We start from the raw sequence: 21,145 nt of genomic DNA on the forward strand, positions 1-21,145 counted from the left end.
AAGATTACCAGGAAAGACTGAGGTAATATTTATACTAGCTTCTGTACATTCAGGAACTTCTAGGTGCATAAAGAATGTCCCTAGGAGGTTCCTATATCTAGATTTCCATCAGTGAATAATTATTCAGGTATAATCCATTTCCAGATTGCTTTTTATTTGAGAACTATCTACCCAAGTTTCCACTCAATATCAGAAAAGAGGCCAGGGTGAATTTTAAGGCAGTTTGTGAGGCACATCTCATATCACTGCAAGGCAATTTCCTCTATATAGTTTCAAAAAAACATCTGTTCTTTTGCTACACCACTTTTCCTCACAAACCAGTATAACTTGGTGTCAATCAGCAGTCAATCATTTATACAGAGATGCATTCACATAGCGGGTAAGAACACTGCAGAAGATAATTGAATAAAAGTTTCTACATGGAATTCCTTCAAGGCAAGAGATAAACAATAAATGGATTAATATTCCCTACAGAGCACTGTAATAATAATCTTTGAAGATTTTTCTATAGCTTTTAGTTAATTTATTCTAGAACCAACAGTGTAAATGCAAGCCTCTAACAGAATAAAAATCAAATTCCCACTAAAGTAGTTTAAGATCTAAGTATCTTGACACTTTCCCTTTAAATCACATTTATTTCAATTCTGAAAAACCGAATTACTTTGATATATCTCTTCCACTGACACTTTTATACCTTCTCAGGACATCAGGGATATTCAGACTTTTGAACCGATACTTAAAAAAAATATGCACTAAAGGTCAAGAAAATTTTTCCTTTTTTTGGTAACACTTTTATCTCATCTTTCTAGGAAGTGTCATTACTTAACTCCTTTCAACCAAAACAAAGAAAAAGAAATGTCTCCATTAAACATAGAAGGAATTTGACTTCAAAACTGAACCACACAGTGTCTGCCAGAAAAAGGAAAAAATTATTTAGGCTTTGCCACTTACAAGTGATTATAGATCTAGAAAGATATTTCATTCTATAAAGGAAAAAAACCCAAACAATAAAAACAAAGAGCAGAAAGTAGTACTTAAACATCAGTACTTCTTTTCAAATACACACTTCTCTGTTTCTCACAAGATTAAGTTTTTTCAAGTTTCTTATCTATGCTTGGATGAGCAAAACACAGCAAACAAAAAAAATCTGCACTGGAAAGTAGGAACAAGAGCAAGCATTTTACTTACAACAATTCAACTATAATTTGATATTTACTAATGCTTTTTCCATTCCTTTCAAGCACTGGAACACACGTCTTTTACTGGAAGGAAGGCTGGAGAATTTCACCCCACCCTTTCCAAAGGCTGTCAATCCCTCTGCTCTGACACACAATACACATAGACAACTCCACCAAGCCCTGATCTATCAGCAGCTGGAAAATAAGAATATTTCAGTCCTACAGTGTGTAAAAGAAAACTAAAACCTGTTTCAAAAGGGAGACTGTCTCAGGTTACTTGCACATAACTTGAAATAACAATTCCGTAATTCTTCAAACTTGCTGTTTCCTAAGAAATGCACGTTTCCTTTAACACTCCTCAGATCCCTCTTAGAATAGGCACTCAAAAAATTCCTTTCAATATTCTCTGCAGCCTTTCTGGAAACTATTTACAAACTCAGAGGCCACAAGCCTATCTGATCAAGTCTGTAGATATATAAATGAACTCTTTACTGTCTACATACATCAGTATATAACTGCTACACACATGTAAATGTGTATTTCATTTCAGTTCCATGTAGTCAGAACTATATTGATAATTCTTATGTGCAAGAACCATCTTTACATTATGCAGAAGAATAAAACAGCAGGAAGTTCCATTTTACAAACAAAAAGGAACAGCAAAGCAATAACTTTACCAAAAAAACCCAAACAAAACTAAAACTCCACACTTGGGCCACAAAAGTAACACATATTCCAGGTGTGTTACTTCTTGTTCCACCTTGGAACACATATTCCAGGAATAGTTTTGCTCCTGGGAATTTCTGGTTCTGAACTGCTGGATCTTTGAATATCCATATTAATGACATTTTCTTTTAATTACTTGAAATTTATTTTGGTGGGGTTTTTTTCTGCAGACACATTTTGGTCTAGAAAAACTGAAGTGTTCTTAAGAACTGGTTAAACACTGAAACCATGAAAAACACACATGCAAAGTTAGTGAATTTACACTTTCAGAGTTAATCACCCACTCAGCTTCATAATCTACACTTAATTGCTGGCACACAAAACACACCAAGAATGAAGTGTGTGTACACAGAATCACTTTTTGCTATGGTGGAGTATTAACAGTGCAGAAAAGCCAGCTAGACCACAGGGGAAATTAGTATTTATCCACACACACTTATGAAAAACAGCTGTTGGAAAACATGAGGGGAAAAAAAAAAACCCTTTTTTGACTAAGGATGAAAGCAAGAGAACATGTCCCAAAATAGTCATTTTCAAAGCATTACAAGTAGGTGGATGAAGCAAGTGAAAAGAAGCCACAACTTGGCAATCAAGAAAAGCTCTTTATTAAAACTGCATAGTCTAGTAATTGATCAGGATAGAGAAGTAATTTTTATTTGTCCCTGGAAGCACCACATTCTCTACAGCCTTTCAGCTTACCACATGTATTTTTTCCTACACTTTCCGTGAAGACAAAACTCAAACCATCTGGCTTGTGCCAGACATTTGCCCGTGTTGTATCTGTTTTTCAGACAGCAGACACTCATCAAGCGTCTAATACATGCAATTAGCTGGTAGGAAAACAAGAATTCAATTTGACTTAAAAATATCTCTGCATTTGTTCTCATGCCATCCCAGGAGAATGCTGGATACTTCTGCATAGTTATCTGCAACTCAGAGAGTGAATAACCACTGGTTGAGCATGCTGAGCATATGCTCACACATCATCCCTGGGCCAACACTTCGGCCTGAAAACAAGACCAGGCTTCTCAGAGTATCCCAGCATCTGCATCTCTCATGGAAGCACTTTCATAAATAATACTGGATAGGCTTTATTCTCAGTTGATATGGTAAAAATATGAAGTAATGCAACATCTCACTACTGAAAAAAGAATTCCAGAGGCATGTTTCTGTCATCATGTAACTATCTTCCCTGTTTAATCAAAACTTCTGGGTTTTTCCCCCTTAATGCATGGCTGCAGTGGCTGCTACAGCCCCTCTCATAGAATGGAGATGAAGGCACAGCTTCCTTTAATATTTAAAGGAAGCAACAGCCTGATCAAGCCATTATTTTCTTCCACAGGTATTGTCAGAGTCCTCTAAATGAGAAAATCAACTAATATCTTATTAGTCTTCCACAGCTCAGCCTCAGACAGAGGCAGAGCCAGAGGCACAGTACATTCCATTTTTACACACAGGTGACCCCCAAAGTTCCAGTTTCCTCCTCAGAGGGAGCTCCTTCAAGCAGCAGATTCTCTGCAGTGGTTCCCACAACAACTGCAGTATCAACAGGAAGATTACAAAATTCTCCAAGTCCCCAACATAATGCTTTGTTTGTTGTAGATACAAGGTGTGCATCTACAGCAGTTCAGTATTTTTTGCAGCTCTCTAATTACATTTCAAATATTCATGCAAGACATTATTTCTGTGCCAGAACTCATACGGATTTGTTCCTACCAAAATAGTACTAAAACAAAGTTATTTGAAGCAAATCACCATGAGGAAAATATGCTTTTTAACATGCCCAAATATTGTTATAAAAACCCCCAACTAAGCAAGGGAATAGTGAAAAACAATTAACTAATGTGGACAGAACAATGTAAATCCCTGCCTTTAGTCTCACCCAGCGTGATGTTTGTGATTCACTGATGGAACACATTTGTAAAAATTCATGTTTAATAATTTAATGTGTTAATGCAGCCTGCAGCACCCACCTAAAAGTTCCTCTGAGACTTTACTAACAAGTTCATTTTTTCTCACAATTGGCATGACCAGCGGATTTCAAATTTCACATTAAAAGACAAATAGGAAAATTAATTATCTGCCTACTGTTCTTCCCAGGGGATTTTGGATCAAATTTAGTGCCAATGAAGCATCAAATTGACTGCACAGAACCAAATGTGGTGGTGGTGAGTTGTCCAAAGGTGATGAAGGAGCTGACTTGTGTCACCAGGGAACTGCTCCCCATCAGCATCCAGAGCTGGAAGTCTGAAGACTGGAAGAGTCAAGTCTTAAAAGGCACAAATAAAGATGCAGAAACTTGAGATCATTCAGTCACCTCATTCAGGACCACTCTTGCCAAAGTACTGCAGAAAATAAACTTTAGGCAAGCAACTCTTGCTTGCACTTTGGAACAATCCACATTATGCAAGTACAGTGACAAAGGGTCAGTGTAACTCCACATCTCTGCTGGCTTCAGAACACACTGACATCAGCTGTGGCACAACCTGGGATGCTCCACAAGAGCTAAAAACACTCATTTCTCTTAGACAATCTGGAATAAAGCAGTAGTTTCAAAGTGTAAAACTTCCTCGAAGCCCCGCATACAAACACCATCTGCTCTTTTGCGAAAGGTATAGCATTTGAAATAACATTCTTCTCTCTCCCTCTTCGTACATTCCATCATGAAGAGAAAACTTTATTTATATAAAGAGCCTGCAAAATGAAGTTCCATAAAAACAGGAACATATGGCCAAATAATTCTGAATAGCACTTAGCATATTCATCCGTAAAATAAGAACCATAATGGGTAGATAAATACACCCAAGTCTACTTGGAAATTGTCAGTATACACACGGTTTTCTGCAAATAATTAATTTTTAAAAAAAAATTCTTGCCCATAACTCTACACAGATACTTCACATTACAGTTTTACTAAAGTTAACCTTTTTAAACCACGAACTTGGCCCATGACACCTTATATCACACGTATTAACACTAAGTGCATAAAGAAAGAAAGAAAAAAATCTTATCTTTTATGAAAGTTAATTTTTTATCACCATTGCAAAGATAAAGCTTGAAACAAATTTAGGTAATCTCTAACATGAATGGAAATATAAAGCAGAAAATGCAGAACCTTTATACAACTACTTGGAACATAAAAATAAATGCCTAAATATAAAAAATTAAGACAAGAATAGTAACTTAAAAACAGTCCTGAAGGAAACTATGGCTTCACTTTCTGCAATTAGAAAGGAGAAAAACAATGCATGGTCAAACATCTCTGTCTTGCACACTCACTGCTGCTGGTTTTTCTGTAATTGCAGCATTCCAAATCATCCATCATCCAGCTGTTCCTAAGCTGTAAAATATCCGTAAGGAAGTGTTCAGTCAAAATAAGTGGCTTAGAATTTGTGGGCTGAGCCCCAAAACCTCCGCTTTTTCAGCCCTTTCCAACACTTACACTGAGCAATACAACAAACATCCAGCTTCTCTTCAGCATGTATCATGAAACTTTCTGGATTCTTGCACATTATCCCTTGAGACAAGAAGCACAATCACCTTCAGACTCTCAAGAATCCTTCCAGCTGCATACTTTTCCTGCTGTAATTTGCTGCAGTTTTATAACCAGCTGGTCCTCATCATATACATGATTTGGTTCACCAAACTGCGCTCCCTCATCAATCCCCTGGTCATTGCTTCAGTATCCTCTGGGATTTAAGAAAAAAGACTGGTTTCACTGAGTGATGTGCACTTAGCTTGGTCCTTTCCATTTATTTTGATGATCTCTCATCATATTGAAGGCTGATTCCTGACATGTTCTCCAAAAAGCTGAAGAGTTTATAAGACAGGCATATCTTATGACTTGTGTTTCAGCTTGACTTCTGCTTATCCCGTCAAACTGTGTCAAAGGGAGGGTTTGCTATTTTGATGTTCCATTCTTTTATTTCTCCTCGTGCTGCTGTCATGGTTTAATCCCCAGAATTCAGCAACCCAGCCCCACACAGGCACTCCCCCACAGTGAGGAGGGGGAGAGAATCTGAGTGAGAAAATCCATGGGCTGAGATAATAAAGCCAGTTTAACAGGTGAAGTAAAAGCTGTGTGTGAAAGCAAAACCAAACACGGAATTCCTTCCCCACTTCCCATGGGCAGGCAGGTGTCCAGACAACCCCAGGAAAACCTGGATCCATCACCCTCAAAATGACTGGGGAAAATAAGTGCCATCACTCCAAATGTCCCTCTTTTCTGCTTCCCCAGCTTTATGCTGAGCACAACAACGTTTAGTCTGGAATATTCCCTGGGTCATTCATATCAACTATCCCAACTCTGACCCTTCCAACTCCTGGTGCACCCCCAGCCCCCTCACTGGTGGGGTGAGGAGCAGAAACGGCCTTGGCTCTATGCAAGCACTACTTAGTTACTACCAAAATTACTACCAAAACATCCCTTTATTAGCAACACCATTTCCAGCACCAAACCAAAGCCCAGCCCCGTTCCAGCTACTAGGAAGAAAATTAACTCTATCCCCAGCAAAACCAGCACAGCTGCCTACAATTCCACTAAGCCTAAGACCTGAAAGCGTTGACTGCTAAAGGCATGTAAAACTGAGCACAGGAAAAACCTCAGAACATTCCTGCTGGCTCTTCACCACAGGAGATAATGCATTATAACACAGATTTCCCCCAAATCTCTGCAGGATCTACAAATCTCTCCTTGCAAAACCACCAATAATTCCCCCCCACACACAGCATGTTCTGTGACCACCTTGTTGTATTCAGCAGTTTTCTATCGCAGCCCAAGTGATCTCATCTATGAAAGTTACTCAATGACAGCAGGATTTGTTGGTTTGTTATGTTTTTTATTTCAGCTTGCTTTCAGATTCTGAACTTCAACCATCTTAATTTCCACAGCACTTTCATGAAAACACGTAAGGAATCTTAGCAACTGGCATGTTAATTTAGTATTTAAAATGGCCAAGACCTCCCAATGCAAAAACTGACTGTAATGACATCCTTGCATCGCTAAAGAATTACTTTCCAAACCAACTTTTCAATCTTCAGTACAGTTAAAACAAATTCTTCCTTTAGAGTTCTTTGTTTTGGGGGCTGGACTGTTTGATTTCCAGACATCCCTTCCAACCCTAATTATTCTGTGATTCTGTGATTCATTGTTTCCAGGCATTTCAGACATTTAAAAGTCTTCATTTCAACAGTCTCCTGGGCTAACCGTATTTTATTATTGTCTTTTTATGTAGATGCAGGTATTCAGATACAGAAAAAAAATACTTTGATCATCCGCTGTGACTTGTATAGCACATGGACACATGCCCTCAATTAAGTTTTACTTAGGTACATCTTAAAGGAAGAAAACCATATTTGAATTAAAATTTTCCTTTGATGAACATCCTACCATAATGTGCAATGAATTACCCTCTTGCTGAAGATACAATTCTTATTTCTACTGCAAATGTGTCTGGCTCATATTTTAGCCACAGGATCTTGATATCCCATCACTTTCTGCTTCATCACAGAATTTCTGCTCACAAGACACACACTTAAAGGCTGCAATAAAGTCCCTCCCCTCCTTTCTCATTGATAATATTTAACATATTGAGCTTAGAATTTCTCCCTCAGGAGCTGTTTTCAACCCTTATTCATTCTTACAGTTCTTCTCTGAAGTCTAACATCCTGCTTGAAGTATGAACATCCAAACTTGACAGGAGATTCTTGGAGTGATGTCATTAGTGCCAAACACAAAGACACGCTACATTTCCTCATATAGACATTGGGTCATACTGGAGCTTTTGCTCAAGTTCTCTCAAATTAATCTGTATTTACATAGAAAACAGTTAACTGAAAAGCTAAAACAAGCAATCTCTAAAAGAGAAAACTAAAGAACAGACCCAACAATTCTACCAATTCAACTTCCCAGATAACCACTGCATATATCCCCCTCCTTACAAGTGTTTCAGAGACACTTCCCTCTGATTTTGAAGCAGAAAGCCCGGAACAACTCTGTGACTGCTGAATCCTTTGGCTCTGGATAGAGGTGGAACACTGTACTTCGTAGTGCATAGAGTAAACCACTCTGAATTCAAAGTCAAGGCTTACTGTGGTCAACAACCCTTGCCAATGGTGCTGTATCATCAATTTTCGACACAAGTAACAGATCAGTAATAAATAATAGCATGTTACCATTTTTATTCAGTTCCTGTACCTATTCTGTGCTTCAGATACCCACCAAGAGCTGCAAACACATTTGTACAAGAAACCAGAAGAAGCAGTGTTGGTGAACCTTCATTTGATTACTTCTTGACTGTGTTTTCAGATACACAATCTTGGTATTTTTTTCCCAGCTAGATCCCAACTGAACAGCAGATCCCATGGCAAGAAGATGGCTGAGAGAAAACAACTGTTCTTCTGCACTCAGCCTGGGCTGTGACAGGTGTATTTGATTATCAGTTTTTTGGAACTATACAGCTACTGGAGGATGAGCAGTGACCTTTGCTGCTTCCCTGCACAGCTGCATTAAGCAGGCACACACAGCTGACAGACCCAACAGATGCACACCCGAGGAGGAACAAAGTGCCATGATGCATGTTGCTACGTCTTTGAGAACACGATGCGTTGTTTCCAAATGATGACAGAATCACAGAAGCACCTAGGTTTGAAAAGGCCTCCAAGAACATCGAGTCCAACCACTAACCCAGCACTAAACTGTGTCCCCAAGTGCCACATTCACACGTCTTATATCCCTCCGGGGATGAGAACTCCACCACTCTCCTGAGCAGATTGATCCAGTGCTCGACAGTCTTTTTTTGTGAAGAAATTTTTTTTCCAATATCCAATATAAACCCCCCCAGGCAGAAGCAGTTTCCTCTTCTCCTTTTGCTTGTTATTCAGAAGAGACTGATCCCCACCTGGCTAGAAACTCTTTTCTCAGTCAGAGCACTGAGTTACTGACTGGAGGCAATTTCCACATCAGTATCCCACAGCTGGGGATAATGCCTATTCCATAGCTGGATTAATTGCAAACCAAAGCATGATCTGCACAAAAAAAGCAAAATAGGATCCCAGTCCTACCAAGTTTTAATTTAGAGCCATCTATCAATGATGTCCTCATATTATATTACATTACATATTGCTAATGAACTCATTTATAAATGTATTTATAATGCATGTGTCTAAACACCAAAGCAAGCATCACAGGGGAGAAGGTTGGAAAATAATTAAAAGAACAGAAAATAAAAGGAAAAGAGGAAGGGAGGGAGGAAAAGCAGCATAACTCTGCCCAAGCAGTGTTTAAGCGATTCTACACTGCAGGAATGCTGGCCTGGCCAACAAAATTATGTTCAGAGTAGAAGATCCAGAGCCACTGAAAAAGTCTGAGGAGGATTACGTGTGAATCACAAAGAACTTCTGAAATAAATCTGTTTATTAGGGGGAAGACAAAGCACCTTGAAGGTCTATTTATGTCTAGTTTGTATTCATACCCTAAGGTTATTTAAAAAGGGGGAAAAAATAAAAATAATACAGGTATGTACCACAGCAATGACAAGCAAAGACTTCAGCTATAAAGATTAACAGAGCGGGAAGTCATATGATCCAGCATGACCATGGGAGCTGCTCCCAAAAAACTCTGCAGCTTGTCACATGCATGTGAACCATGAGCATCTTCCTATTAACTTAGACAATCCTGGCTTTCTTCCTATTTAAACCTTATTTTCTGCTTCAGATAAACAACCTGGACCCAATTCTTCAACACCAAAGAACCCCAATTTTCCATTATCACAAACAAAAGTACTGCTTCATTATTGAACAATGTGACCTGTTAGTATCGTTTCAGTCAACATCTTCAGCAATGTAAAATTGTCATAATTTTAAGGTTGTGAAAAAAAAAATTCTGCTAAGTTTAGATAGACACTAAAACCAAGAAATTTGGTTTTAAATTGGAAATTTAAAAAAAATGCGTTTTTGTGGGATAATTTATTGGTTTCTTTAAGAAAATGTTGTGTGTGTAGCTCCAGAGCTTTTACTTAAAACCCCAGCTGAAAACAAAATGATAAATGTAAGCTACAAAAGATATTTTTTTGGTTTATTTCAGGTGATTAACTTCATAGTCAATTATCATACGGTTAAGACATCTATTAGTAATGTGACCCATGACCAAAATTCAGAAGACCCTTTAGTATTTTGATGATAGCAGAGATAAATGCTGCATTATAGATGTATTTGGACTCATACAAGAGCTCTTTAGATTAAAATTCTAAAAATACATCAAGTATTGCTTGATATACAGAACTGGCATCGTTACAATTTCAGTCATCTAATGCTTTCCATATGCTAACCACTGAACAAATAAATTTGCCTGTAAATGCAAGAAATATGTACCAAGTAATAAATAAACCAACATGAAACAGGCCGTTCATATTAGAGTTAAAAATCTAAATTCTTTATTTCTTCCCCGAATATTTCTGTCCTGATGACTCAGCAACAATGCTGCAAGTTTCAGCTGAAGTCAGCGAGATGCTGTTCTGCAACTGTCAACTCCACACTCGTTACGGAGTTTTGTTTAATTACAATTTTGAGGTCAGCTCAGTTACAGGAGACGAATACATGCTGAAGTCAAGGAGCTCCGCATGGATGGAGAAACCAAGACCCTGAGGATCACTCGGAAGGTCGGCAGTGACAATGCTGTCCCAGAACAAACTTGCTGAACTGCCCGAGTGCGTTCCCGGTACCCTGAGCACACCCCAAGCCCCGAGGGGAGCGCTCCTGTCATGTCCTGACCGCTCTCATGGCTTGCAGCAAGTTTTCAGCGTGTGACACGGCTCACCGTGTTTCGGGCGCTGTGTTTCAACATTTAAAAGCTTTAAAGGCGCTAAAACCTCGTTCAGTTTCTAAACCCGGGCGAGACCACGCTCGCGTTTCTCAGCGAGCAGAAGCAAGCGAAGAGCAGAGCACGGCGCAGCTCCACGCGGGCAGTGGGACCCAGGGATGGAGAGAGCTCGCTGGGCTGTGCGGGACCATCCGCACGGCAAATTTACCTGTCCTGCCCCGAACCCAGCCCCGGAGCCCCCGCAGGAGCCTCAGTTCTGAGTTACTTATAGGAAAAAAAGCACGCACGGAGCTGAGCGAGCTGGCCCGCGCGCTGACAGCCGGGCTCCGCCGCGCCCGCGGGCTCGGGGTGAGGAGCCCCGGGGTCCCGCCCGCCCCGAGCCCGCCCGAGCCGGCGTTACCTGCGCGCTGCCCCGCTACCCGCGCTGCCCTGCCGGCTTCCCGGCGGTACCTGCGCTGCCCCGCCGGATGCCCGGCGGTACCTGCGCTGCCCCGGTACCTGCGCTGCCCCAGCGGGTGCCCGGCGCCGCACGGCCCGGCCCGGCCCGCCCCGGGAGTTTTCAGCAGCCGTAAAGCGGAGCGCGCCCGGCCCCGGCCGTGAGGGGCCACCCCGGGGAGCGCCCGCGGGGCCGCGCCGGAGCCGCCGAGCCCCCAGCGCCGCCGGGGCGGGACAGGGAGCGCGGAATGGCTGCGTTGGAAAGAGCATCTTGCTACAGCTCTTGTGCCGTGGTCAGGGACACCTTCCCTTCCTCTAGAGCAGGGTGCGCTAAGCTCTGTCCAGCCCGGCACTGAGCACCGCCATGGATGGGCGGCCGCCGCTTCTCTGGGCGGCCTGAGCCAGGGTCTCACCGCCCGCACAGAGAAAGTTCCCTTCATATAGCTAATCTAAGTCTACCTTCCCTCCAGCGAAAGCTATTCTCCTTCGTCATATGTTCCATCCCTTGTCAAAAGCCCCTCTCCAGCTCTCAGCCCCTTGAACTAGAAGGGGCTCTGAGGTTCCCCTGGACTTTCCTCATCGCCGGGCTGAACAGCCCCAACTCTCTCGGCCTTTTGTTTCACAGATAATGGTGATGTTCAAGCCTTGTTTTACATCTTTTGCGGGGGGATAACTTCTGATCTGCAGCTGTTTGTGCCTGTCCGAGTTCACACAATCCGGAGCTGGGAGGGGAGGTGTGAGGAGCTGAGCGCCCAGGGCCAGGCGGGTCCCACAGCCCGGCTGTCCCTGCGGATCTCTGCCAGGCTGGGCATCCGAGCACCTGCGACTAAAACCAGAAGGGTCCAGCCACACCAGAGCACGGTTTTGTGGCTGTCCGAGCTACTGCAATTACACTGCTTTCACAAAGCTTTTTAACAGGTAAACTTTGATCTTGAATGCACTGCCATTACAATATTGTCTCCTGAGTAAAACAAATTCCTCCGACCCAGATTAATGACTTAGTTCTGCTTCAAAGCATTTTGCTGTTAATTCTATCCCCAAATCTGCAATTTGTCCTGTAATCCCGAATGCTACCACACAAGATACAGGGCTCAGCCATTCAACAAAGGCAGGAGAAGCATCAGCCTGATAAATTTCACCATCTGAAGTCGGGGTTAGTATTGTTACCCTAAGGGAATTACTGATAGAAATGCTCATTTTAAGAAGGAGAAATATGTCCAGACCTATATCCCAGAAAGACGTTTATGAAAGAAAAAAAAAATTAAAATGTTTTGCCTACTGAATAAAAACTACTATTGAAATAAAGGCATCTTAGCCCATCAGCTGCTGCAGAAAAGGCAGAAAAGAAAGTCTTTCAGAAGTCTTCCAGGCATATGGTGCACATATAGGCATACAGAAAAGCAAATTTCAAGCATTTATAAGAGAACTGGCTCCTGCTAATAAAGTATTAATGGAAAGCCTGTCTGGTTTGCTGTAGCGCTGAAAACAATTTCAGAAAACAACGGAGCAATGTAGTCACTGAAGAGCAGGTGAACCAATCTACAATCCTCATTAATAAAGTACTTTTTTCAACATTAAGCAGAAGCAAAACAGCTGCAGCTGAAGGTGTATTTTTTCTTGCCCAAAGAAATCTGTCAGGCTTGTAGGTGTTCAAATGCATTTACTCAAACCATGATTCATCAGTTTTTATTCACAATTTTTTCTTCTCCTGCAATAACATGTTATAACTCTGCATAACTACATTCTTCTCTTTTCTACCCCTAGGTACGAGCCATGGCTATAGTCTGGTTTTCTTTAGAGTGGTTTTGTTAGTCACTCCAGACCTGAGGATTTTGTGCTGTGTAGTTTAAGCCAGTCATGCCCATTCGGTGAGGAAGGCTGAGGCTGAAGTTTAAAACAGGTTTGCCACCACCACAGTTTTGTATTTCCTTGCTTCAGCTGTGAACTACTTCTGTATAGTCCCAAGCTTGGCAAAAGTGTGAGCTGACCCTGCAGCAGAGAAATCATCTCCAAAGGCAAAGTGCCCCGGCCATGACTCCACATGCTTTCACACAGGGCTCCAAATTTGTTAGGAGTTTGTTAGGAAAGCTGTTTGGAGTCTCATGACTCTGCTGCATCTTAGTCAGGAATTCCTGGACAGGTCCCTTTATTACTAAATACAAAATTCCATTAACTTTTTGCTAAAACCAGGCTATTTTTGCTGCCCAGACCCTTGTCTTCCTGCTGCTGTTGTAGGAATTCCTCCCTTCCCCCAACATTTTTGCCAAGGATTGGCCTCAGTGCAGCTCACAGGCAGAGAGCATTTACTTACCACACTACAGAGCTGCAACCAAAGGGAAAAGCTTGAGACAACTGGCAAGGATTTTTATTATTTATACTGAATCATGACCACATGCTCTAGAAGTAAAAAAAAACCACCAAAACCAACAAACATTCCCCAGCATTCAGGGAAACTGAAATAGATTTACACTATGAAGAAAAAAAACCTCAAAGCAATTACATTTTGCAAAAACTTATTGTGACCTGACTACAAAAGGACATGCAAGATAATGAAATACAAACTTAAAACCTTCCCTTTAACTTTTCGGAACAAGTGCATGAAAACTGTACATCCATAGAATGCTTCAGTATTGGTGCACATCTTTCCTTACCAAAAAAATATATCAGGTAGTTTGGAAATGGGCATAGAAACGTGGAAAATAATACGCTTAAAGAGACTTCCTTGACTTGAGATACTGGATAAGGCAGTTTCTAAGTTTTTGCTTTACAGAAAGTCTTTCTTAGAATCAATCATAGAATAGCTTGAGTTGGAAGAGACTCAAGGATGATCAAGTCCAGCTCCTTGTTAGGTTGAAAGGAATCCATGTGATGGTTTTAAGTCCTGACATTTAATGGCTGTTTATAAGAATAAGTTTACTCTCCTTTTGTAGGGGAAAGTTGGGTAGGTTTGGTTGCTTCTTTTTGTATTTTTACCAGCCTGCAAAGTGATTGAGCTTTAGGCATTCTGTGCAGCAGAAGTGCCACCTCGTGGCTCCCTTAATCCTTGCTGGGTTTGATGCTGCTTTTTTAGGTTATATTCAATTTATTAACAGAAAAATCTAATTTTTAAGAGAATTCAGTCTGTGACCCACATAAGATCCTATCTGGTTGCCATGCTGGGGGACTGACGCTATGAAGGGTGATGTCCTCTCCCTTGCTGGAGGACACGGATCACTATTGCTGGCAGGACTGTTTATTCCAGTGCAGGAGAAGGAGAGCATTAAAGCTGTCATTTTAAAGGTCTGAAAGGGATCTGCAGTCCTGTCCCTTATCACCCATTCCTGAAGCATTTAATAAAGAAAGGTACTGAGACCAAGAGGACTGGTAAGGCATGTCTGGAATGTCAAGTCCTGCTTCTTTACACAGGCTAAAGGCACCACACATTTAAATAACAGAAGCCCCACTTGAGGAAACAAGAAATTAAATACCTCTAAAACCATCTGCTAAATGCAGTTTGAAAGTCTAAAATTCCTTTTTATGGGCAGTCTCTGCCTTTTATACTGAAAAATTAATTGGATATATGTATTTTACAGAACAAACCCACGATTCAGCAAGAAAATTAATGAAATGAAGAGACAGTTGGAGCTGCTGCCAAGAACAGTCATTTCAGACCTAGCAACCTTGGAAAATGACCTTTTAAATAATGAATTTGGAAAAATAACACTACAAAGCAACAAAAATGAGTGTTACCTACCTATAAAGTCTGCTAATAGCAGTAGCTTCCAAAGAACGAAGACATTAAATGGATCATGGAAACTCACTAGAGCTGATGTTCCTGTGTCAGGCATCCTAAGTGTTCAATGCACCTCCTACAGTGACTGCAGGTTAGCTCAGGGCCTCTTTCTACCCCTGCTCAATCAAGTACTCTGATCCAGAGAACAGGAGTGCACAGTTGCACAGCTTAAAAAACTGAGAAGATAAAATTCAGCCTAGAAGGGCTACCATGGCTTCCCCAATACTTCGGATAACTAAACAATGAGAAATTCGACATACTTAGACAAACTATTAAGTCATCATCACATAAGCACTGAAATACCTCCCTAAAAATGGCTTTTAAGCCCACATGCTTTACACAATTGGAAGAATATCTGATTCATGTTCAAGTACTGTTTAAGTAGTGCATAGTGATGCAAAAGAACTTCTGTAGTTCTGCAGTCCATCTGAAGCTTTTCTATTCCTTGATCCATGCCTTACAAAGAATAACTAGCAAAAGCAGGAAATTCTAATTTTTGTCCGAGCTTAAACTAGAGCATAATTATTTTTTCTGTAAAGGAAATTACTCCCTACTTAACTGCATGTTCTTTTAACTTTGAAATGTATCATATTGAAATGAGATGGAAGTCCTATTTCTTATCAAAGCTTTCCTGCAGTGCATTCTCCCCGCCTTTCCCCTCCCACTCAGTAAAGCTGTATCCTTAAGATGCAAAACATAGTTCCCCAAAGTCCATGCAGCTCTCTTGGTACTGGAAGGGGCTTTAATGTCTCCTAGACCCTTTTCAGGCTGACCCTTTTCAGCTTTGCCTGACCCTGTAAGAGAGATGCTCTCTGATGATGATCAGGCCTCTGATCATCTTTGTGGGACTCGCTCCAGCAGGTCCAAAATCATCCTTATGTTGGGAGCCCCAGAGCTGGACACAGCACTCAGAGAATCCCAGAGCCACTCATTCAAGAGATGTGAGTGAATCTAATCAACATCCCTCATAAGCAGGACTCCACAACACCCAAAGTCGTTTCACAAGAGAAACAGTTTCTATGATAAAGATTATAACCACAGATTATGGGGAAGACATGCTTCTTGCTTTTTTCATTATTTAAAGAATAACCACTGGTGGATTTTAGGAGGTTTTTGTGAATTGAAACAGAAAATGAGAACAAGGAGAGAAGCTGAGGCTTAATCCTCCAATTTAATTTCCTTTAATCTTGCTTATAGAATATATCCTTTTTTTTAACTACCCTTTTTTTTTCCCACCAAAGCCTGGCACTTTCAGATCCTCTTACACCTTTTTCCCATGAAATGCATGCATTACTATTCTCCAGCCAGCCAGCCCTCTCCAGGTTTCCCCACCTCATGCTCAATGCCCTGTTTAGGTTTCCAATCCAGGATGTCTAACACAGCAAAACTGGAACAGGAGCAAAAGGCAGAGCATTGCAAGTGGCCTCTTGGCAACCTGCAGGGCTCACACTTACAGCAAATACTCTGAGCGCAGGTAGGGTGGCAAACACAACATTAAGACTAAATAAAAAACAATTTATATTCTCCCCCACAGAGGTCTGAAGCTGGGATAGGTAATTTGTTCCAAATGGGGGAGGAACACCACAGACTACAGTGCTCCAGGCTTTTCTGGGTCTCAGTCGTTTAACTCATCCCGGGGTTTCTTCACATAACCTGACCTCCAGTTGTTTTTGAACAAAAGGCGTAACTTCTGAAGTTTGTGGAAAAGATAGAAAGGTGACAACCCCTAATTACTGGTTGATTTCATCTGGAGCTGCATTACAGTCAGTACTTAGCTAGAAAGGAGTCTTAAACGAAACAGCAATTCTTAAACCAGCACAAACATCAGCATTTTTGTTCTTTATTAGCTCAAAGCATTTTATTTAAAAGCAGCAGGCCTAGCAAAATAAGGAACAATCTAAAAAGAACCCCTGTTGACCTAGACACATTCGATTTACTGTGATAAAAGACAAAGACCTGCAAATCTTGCAATGTATCATTTGCTTCCAAGGACAGTAACATATAGCCTATGATTTTAATGATTGTCCTGCAACTGATCATTTTGAGAAACACTGGATAAAGTGCAGTTAAGCCAAATATTATCCTCTTATCCTTCCAGAGCACAATATTTCATTTAAGCCATTCAGGTAGAGGCAGTTCTGAGGGTTAGTAGTAGATTTGAAAGCTTGTTTGTAGTTATTTGAGTTCCAAGACCTCTGCATAATTTAGACTAGTTCACATTTCAAAAACTTCCCAAACTTTAAAATATCATACACATTTTAAATGTTCAGCTTCAAATAAAGCTGCTACAGGGTCCAGTTCTGATTTTGCATGTATCAGTACTTTTGAATCAAGATAAATTTCTCCCAAGAGAGAATCTTCTTTCACCACTCAAAATAATTATATTGCCACCATTTACATTAAGAGAAAAAGATAGATGGCCTTTACCCAGAGATGCTCTGGTGTGCCCTTACAGAGTTAATTGGAGGACTGACATCTGAAAGAGCTCTCTGTCTCCCAGGACTCATTTTCTCTTTACTCCTACTATACCAACCTGAAAGACAGAAACATTTAACAGATGCTCCCTAAGCATGCATTGTTTTTCCTAATATTTTTACGCTGTGGTATAGCAATCCTGCCCAAAACCTCACCACAAGCAGCATCCTGAACATAAAATATCTATTGCCAGCAGAGGAAGTCATCTGCTTCCCTCTTACCTCAGAGAATTATCAGTGCATACCAGGAAACAGTGTCAGATATGCTCATCAGTCACAAGTAATTACAGATCCCTATCATCATTGTTTTTCCACACAGTCACCTTATCTCTGACAAGACACAAAAAAAGCTTCCACTGTTGTGGGAAGGATTCATCCCAAGTTTGCTGTCAGAAAAATAAGAAAATAATGTGTAAGAGCCCATATGTTTTTACTCTTGCTTATAAATAGCAAGAAAGTGGATTTTTTTTTAATTTTCATTACATTAAATGTTAACTTCACTAGTTTGTAGGCACCCCTTTACAACTGTTTTTTAAAGAAATATATAACATTGTTTTCTTAATGCAGCTTTTAACTGCTTTTTGTAAGTCTCTAAATAATTAAAACCACATTCCAAAGTAATTCCTCATGAGGGCTTTGCCCAGTGATCCATCAGGAGAGACACTAGAGCTTATGCCCATGCAGTGCTCCACTGTAGAGGAACCTAATTAAATTAACTGTATGAATTGAGTGACCATATGGAACCATCAGTGGTGGGGAGATACTATAACTTGGAAGCAAAATTACCACAAGAGAGTCTAAAACAAGGAAAGAAGATTGAAGTTATAAGAAGAAATCTGCTGAACAGTCCAAGTGTTGGAACAGAAGCTCTGTTGAGAAGGGGAGTGTGTCAAGAGGTTGTCCACACAAAGAAACATTAACAATTTATTATAATTCTGAAGCACTTAGCAGAAAGACATCACAGAAACAGAAGAATTTAATTTCTTTCCATTTACTACCAACTGCAATGGCCACATGCTGTTCTGTGTTTGTATTTATTGTGTATTTTTGTTTGTGCCACCAGAATATAAGCTTTTCCAGACAGAGCCCAGCTGTTTGTTTGGCACAAACTTCCCTATTATACAATTCTGGGTACACTTAAATAGGGGCTATACATGCAATGTTAATTCTCTCCCTGAAGCAGACTAATTAAATCAAAACCTGATAAAATGGTGTGACAATTTCCACAGAAATCAACAGAATCAAGGATGGTTCAGTTTTAACTCTCCAGGGGACCAGCGTGTAAAAAACTGAAATAGTTTAAAAACTGTAATTAGAGCAAAACCATACACTAGGAGTAGTGACAGACTCAAGTCTTGGTGCATCTGGTGGGAAGCTGCCACTCAACTCAGGCTGCATCCTGTGGTCAGTGCAGGGCTGAGCACAGGCACTGAAACCAGCCTTGTGGTTCACGTTCTAAGCCCATGGTAGAGTTATTTCCAGCACAGATCCAGGTGAAGACTGGTGGGTCATTGCCTATTTCTATTCCAGGCCACCAGTTTTTACTGATTCGCAGAGCAGCACTACCCACAGCAGGGATGGTCCATCCCACTGCACTGTGCTGTTTCCTTGCACCTGCTCAAACCTGCAGGAGCTCACCCATTCCTGACCCTGTTGCTATCATGAGGCCTGTGCCTGCCATAATTCCTACTTAAATGTCTGAAAGGCCTGCAGAACACCCAAGGATGTACCCTCTTTGCTGTTTCCATGGTATTTTCTGCTCTATCATGTGGCTGTACCCACAGCACAGCAGGTTCTGCTACGTACAGGTCCTCTTTGGGAGAGCATTCATGGAACTTCCATTTAAATCTGGTCCTGTGATCCAACCTAACCTTCTTAAAAATGTTAAAATGCATTCTAACACTGGGTTTCACATCCTTAAGGACTGACTTAAGGGACTGCACAAGGTACAAGGACAGAAGGCAGTTCACTGCTGACTCAAAGGTAGCTTCAGAGGATGTGTTTTAATCCCCTGTCACACTACAACTCTACAGGAAAAACATTTACATGAGCTGCTATGAAATCCATGCAGTCAAATTTGTTCTCTAATTTGGTGGCTGTAATTCTTCACTGTTTCCCAGACACGTACCCAGACTCTAATAAGGGGAGTCAAATAGTGCAAATACTAAAAGATAATTGAAAACCTAAGAGGGCACCAGATTTTCATCAAAATTTTATCTGCACCTGTCGGTGCTGCCCTTCTGTTGCATATAACAAAAGCAACTCAAGCCAGTAAAACACCAAATATAGATTAAAGTGGATATATTGGGGGTTTTGTTAGTCTAGGGCTTACATTTTCTTTATGGCTAATCTTGTACCTGATTTACTTGTCCTAATGCAGGCCACCGTAAAAAGAATGTTGTTAAACATTGTCATTTCAAACACACTTCTGCAATTGCAATTTACAGGAAAACACATGGCTGAATCCCTCTTGATCTCTTCACACTACTTCTGTCAGTGCATGGGCTTTAGTAAACAAATCCATAGCAAAGACTGGTACAGAGAAATACATGCCAAGTTTATAGCAAAATCTGGCCTTTTTTTTAAAATTCTGGGCAGAAGGGGTCCAAGAAAGACCATGTGAGAGGCAGCACTGCTTCAGTACCTAGTATTTTCCAAGAGTTCTAATTGCCATGCCCAAAACTTTTAAAACTAAGTGATTAAATTACTTTTTAAGCAAAACATAACTTACAGACTGCTAAAGTAGCAACTTAAATAGAATGAAATACTTTTTTTTCAGCCTAACACAGGCCTGAAGATCATGTAATAAATAGCTTTTCACTGCTCTGGTTCACTCTCATACCAAGCATCAGTGCATGGAGGAAGACAACAATTTGGCACTGAACTGTTGGGGTTTTTTTAAAATATGATGGTATAGCTGGATACTTTCAAGAGAAAAAATGCTGTCAAAGCAGCACACAATTTAAAGTTCATAAGTGAAAGTAATGGATGGCTCATCAACAAAAATACCATTTCTAAGAATAAAGATTTTTTTTTTTTTCTTAAACACTACTAAAACAAGGGAAAAATTCAGTGTCTTACAGAACTAGTAGGGGAAAGCAGCAAGGACAACAAATGTCAAGTTAAAGTCGATGTATTTGCTGGTGTGTCATTTAAACAGTGCCTGAAGGATAATCCCAGCAAGATGGGTATTTCAACTTGGTTTAGCAGCATCCCTAGCTGGGGTAAGAAAGTCTGATCACTTTATTAGAACAGCAGTGTCATCAGAGGAGAATTGGGGAAGAAGTAGCTATAGTTTGTGCTGGTTTTTTTACTTTTTAACTTTCTCTATAAAGATTTAGCAGGATAACTCCAGCAAGCAGCTTGAAGCTAGGGATGTTTATGATTTCTGCAATTAGTATGCCAAAAGGCTGACTGTGCAACAGACTAAGAAATGTACTGTTCTTGCCCATAAAAATGCACTATTTATGCCCATACTATATTTATGGATTTTACCTCTTATGTTTTAAGGATGGCAGAGTACAGCCCATTTTCTTTTGCACATTAAATGTTTTAGAACAATACACTCTTTACCCTCAGACATCTTCATTCCATTCCAAATAATACCTGGAATTCAGATGGCACATTAAGATTCATGCAGTTTGACCTTCCTTGCAGAGCTCCAGTGACTCTGGCTAGCAAAGTTTGGGACACAAATTACAATTTTCATCACAACTTGGTTGCTTGTTAGGGTAGCATGAGT

The 21,145-nt window shown here is 40.6% G+C and overlaps 2 protein-coding genes and 1 long non-coding RNA gene across 6 annotated transcripts in view; 1 reads left to right on the plus strand and 2 right to left on the minus strand.

Annotated features, from left to right (window-relative positions):
- NAALADL2 (N-acetylated alpha-linked acidic dipeptidase like 2) overlaps positions 1-11,333 on the minus strand; it is a 406,977-nt gene extending 395,644 nt beyond the window's left edge. Inside the window, exon 1 of one of the 2 annotated variants that reach the window (XM_086844332.1) lies at positions 11,221-11,333. The gene's annotated coding sequence lies outside the window, so the exon portion shown is untranslated. The remainder of the gene's footprint in view (positions 1-11,220) is intronic. The other variant, XM_086844333.1, reaches the window with a different exon arrangement.
- Positions 1-21,145, minus strand: part of LOC111933342 (uncharacterized) — a 79,572-nt gene that overhangs the window by 52,561 nt on the left and 5,866 nt on the right. Inside the window, exon 1 of one of the 3 annotated variants that reach the window (XM_086844337.1) lies at positions 11,173-11,427. The exons of the other annotated variants lie outside the window; for them this stretch is intronic. Within the exon in view, the coding sequence (XP_086700463.1) occupies positions 11,173-11,427 (255 nt within the window). Of the gene's footprint in view, positions 1-11,172; positions 11,428-21,145 lie in introns of those variants that run through there. 3 annotated transcript variants of the gene reach the window in all.
- On the plus strand, positions 11,522-20,964 carry LOC111933343 (uncharacterized). The gene is made up of 3 exons (XR_002866651.2): positions 11,522-12,075; positions 12,922-13,057; positions 14,730-20,964. It is a non-coding gene; the product is annotated as an uncharacterized LOC111933343 (long non-coding RNA).

The sequence above is a fragment of the Cyanistes caeruleus genome, chromosome 10 (genome assembly GCF_971803275.1).
Source record: "Cyanistes caeruleus chromosome 10, bCyaCae1.hap1.1, whole genome shotgun sequence".
NCBI lineage: Eukaryota > Metazoa > Chordata > Aves > Passeriformes > Paridae > Cyanistes > Cyanistes caeruleus.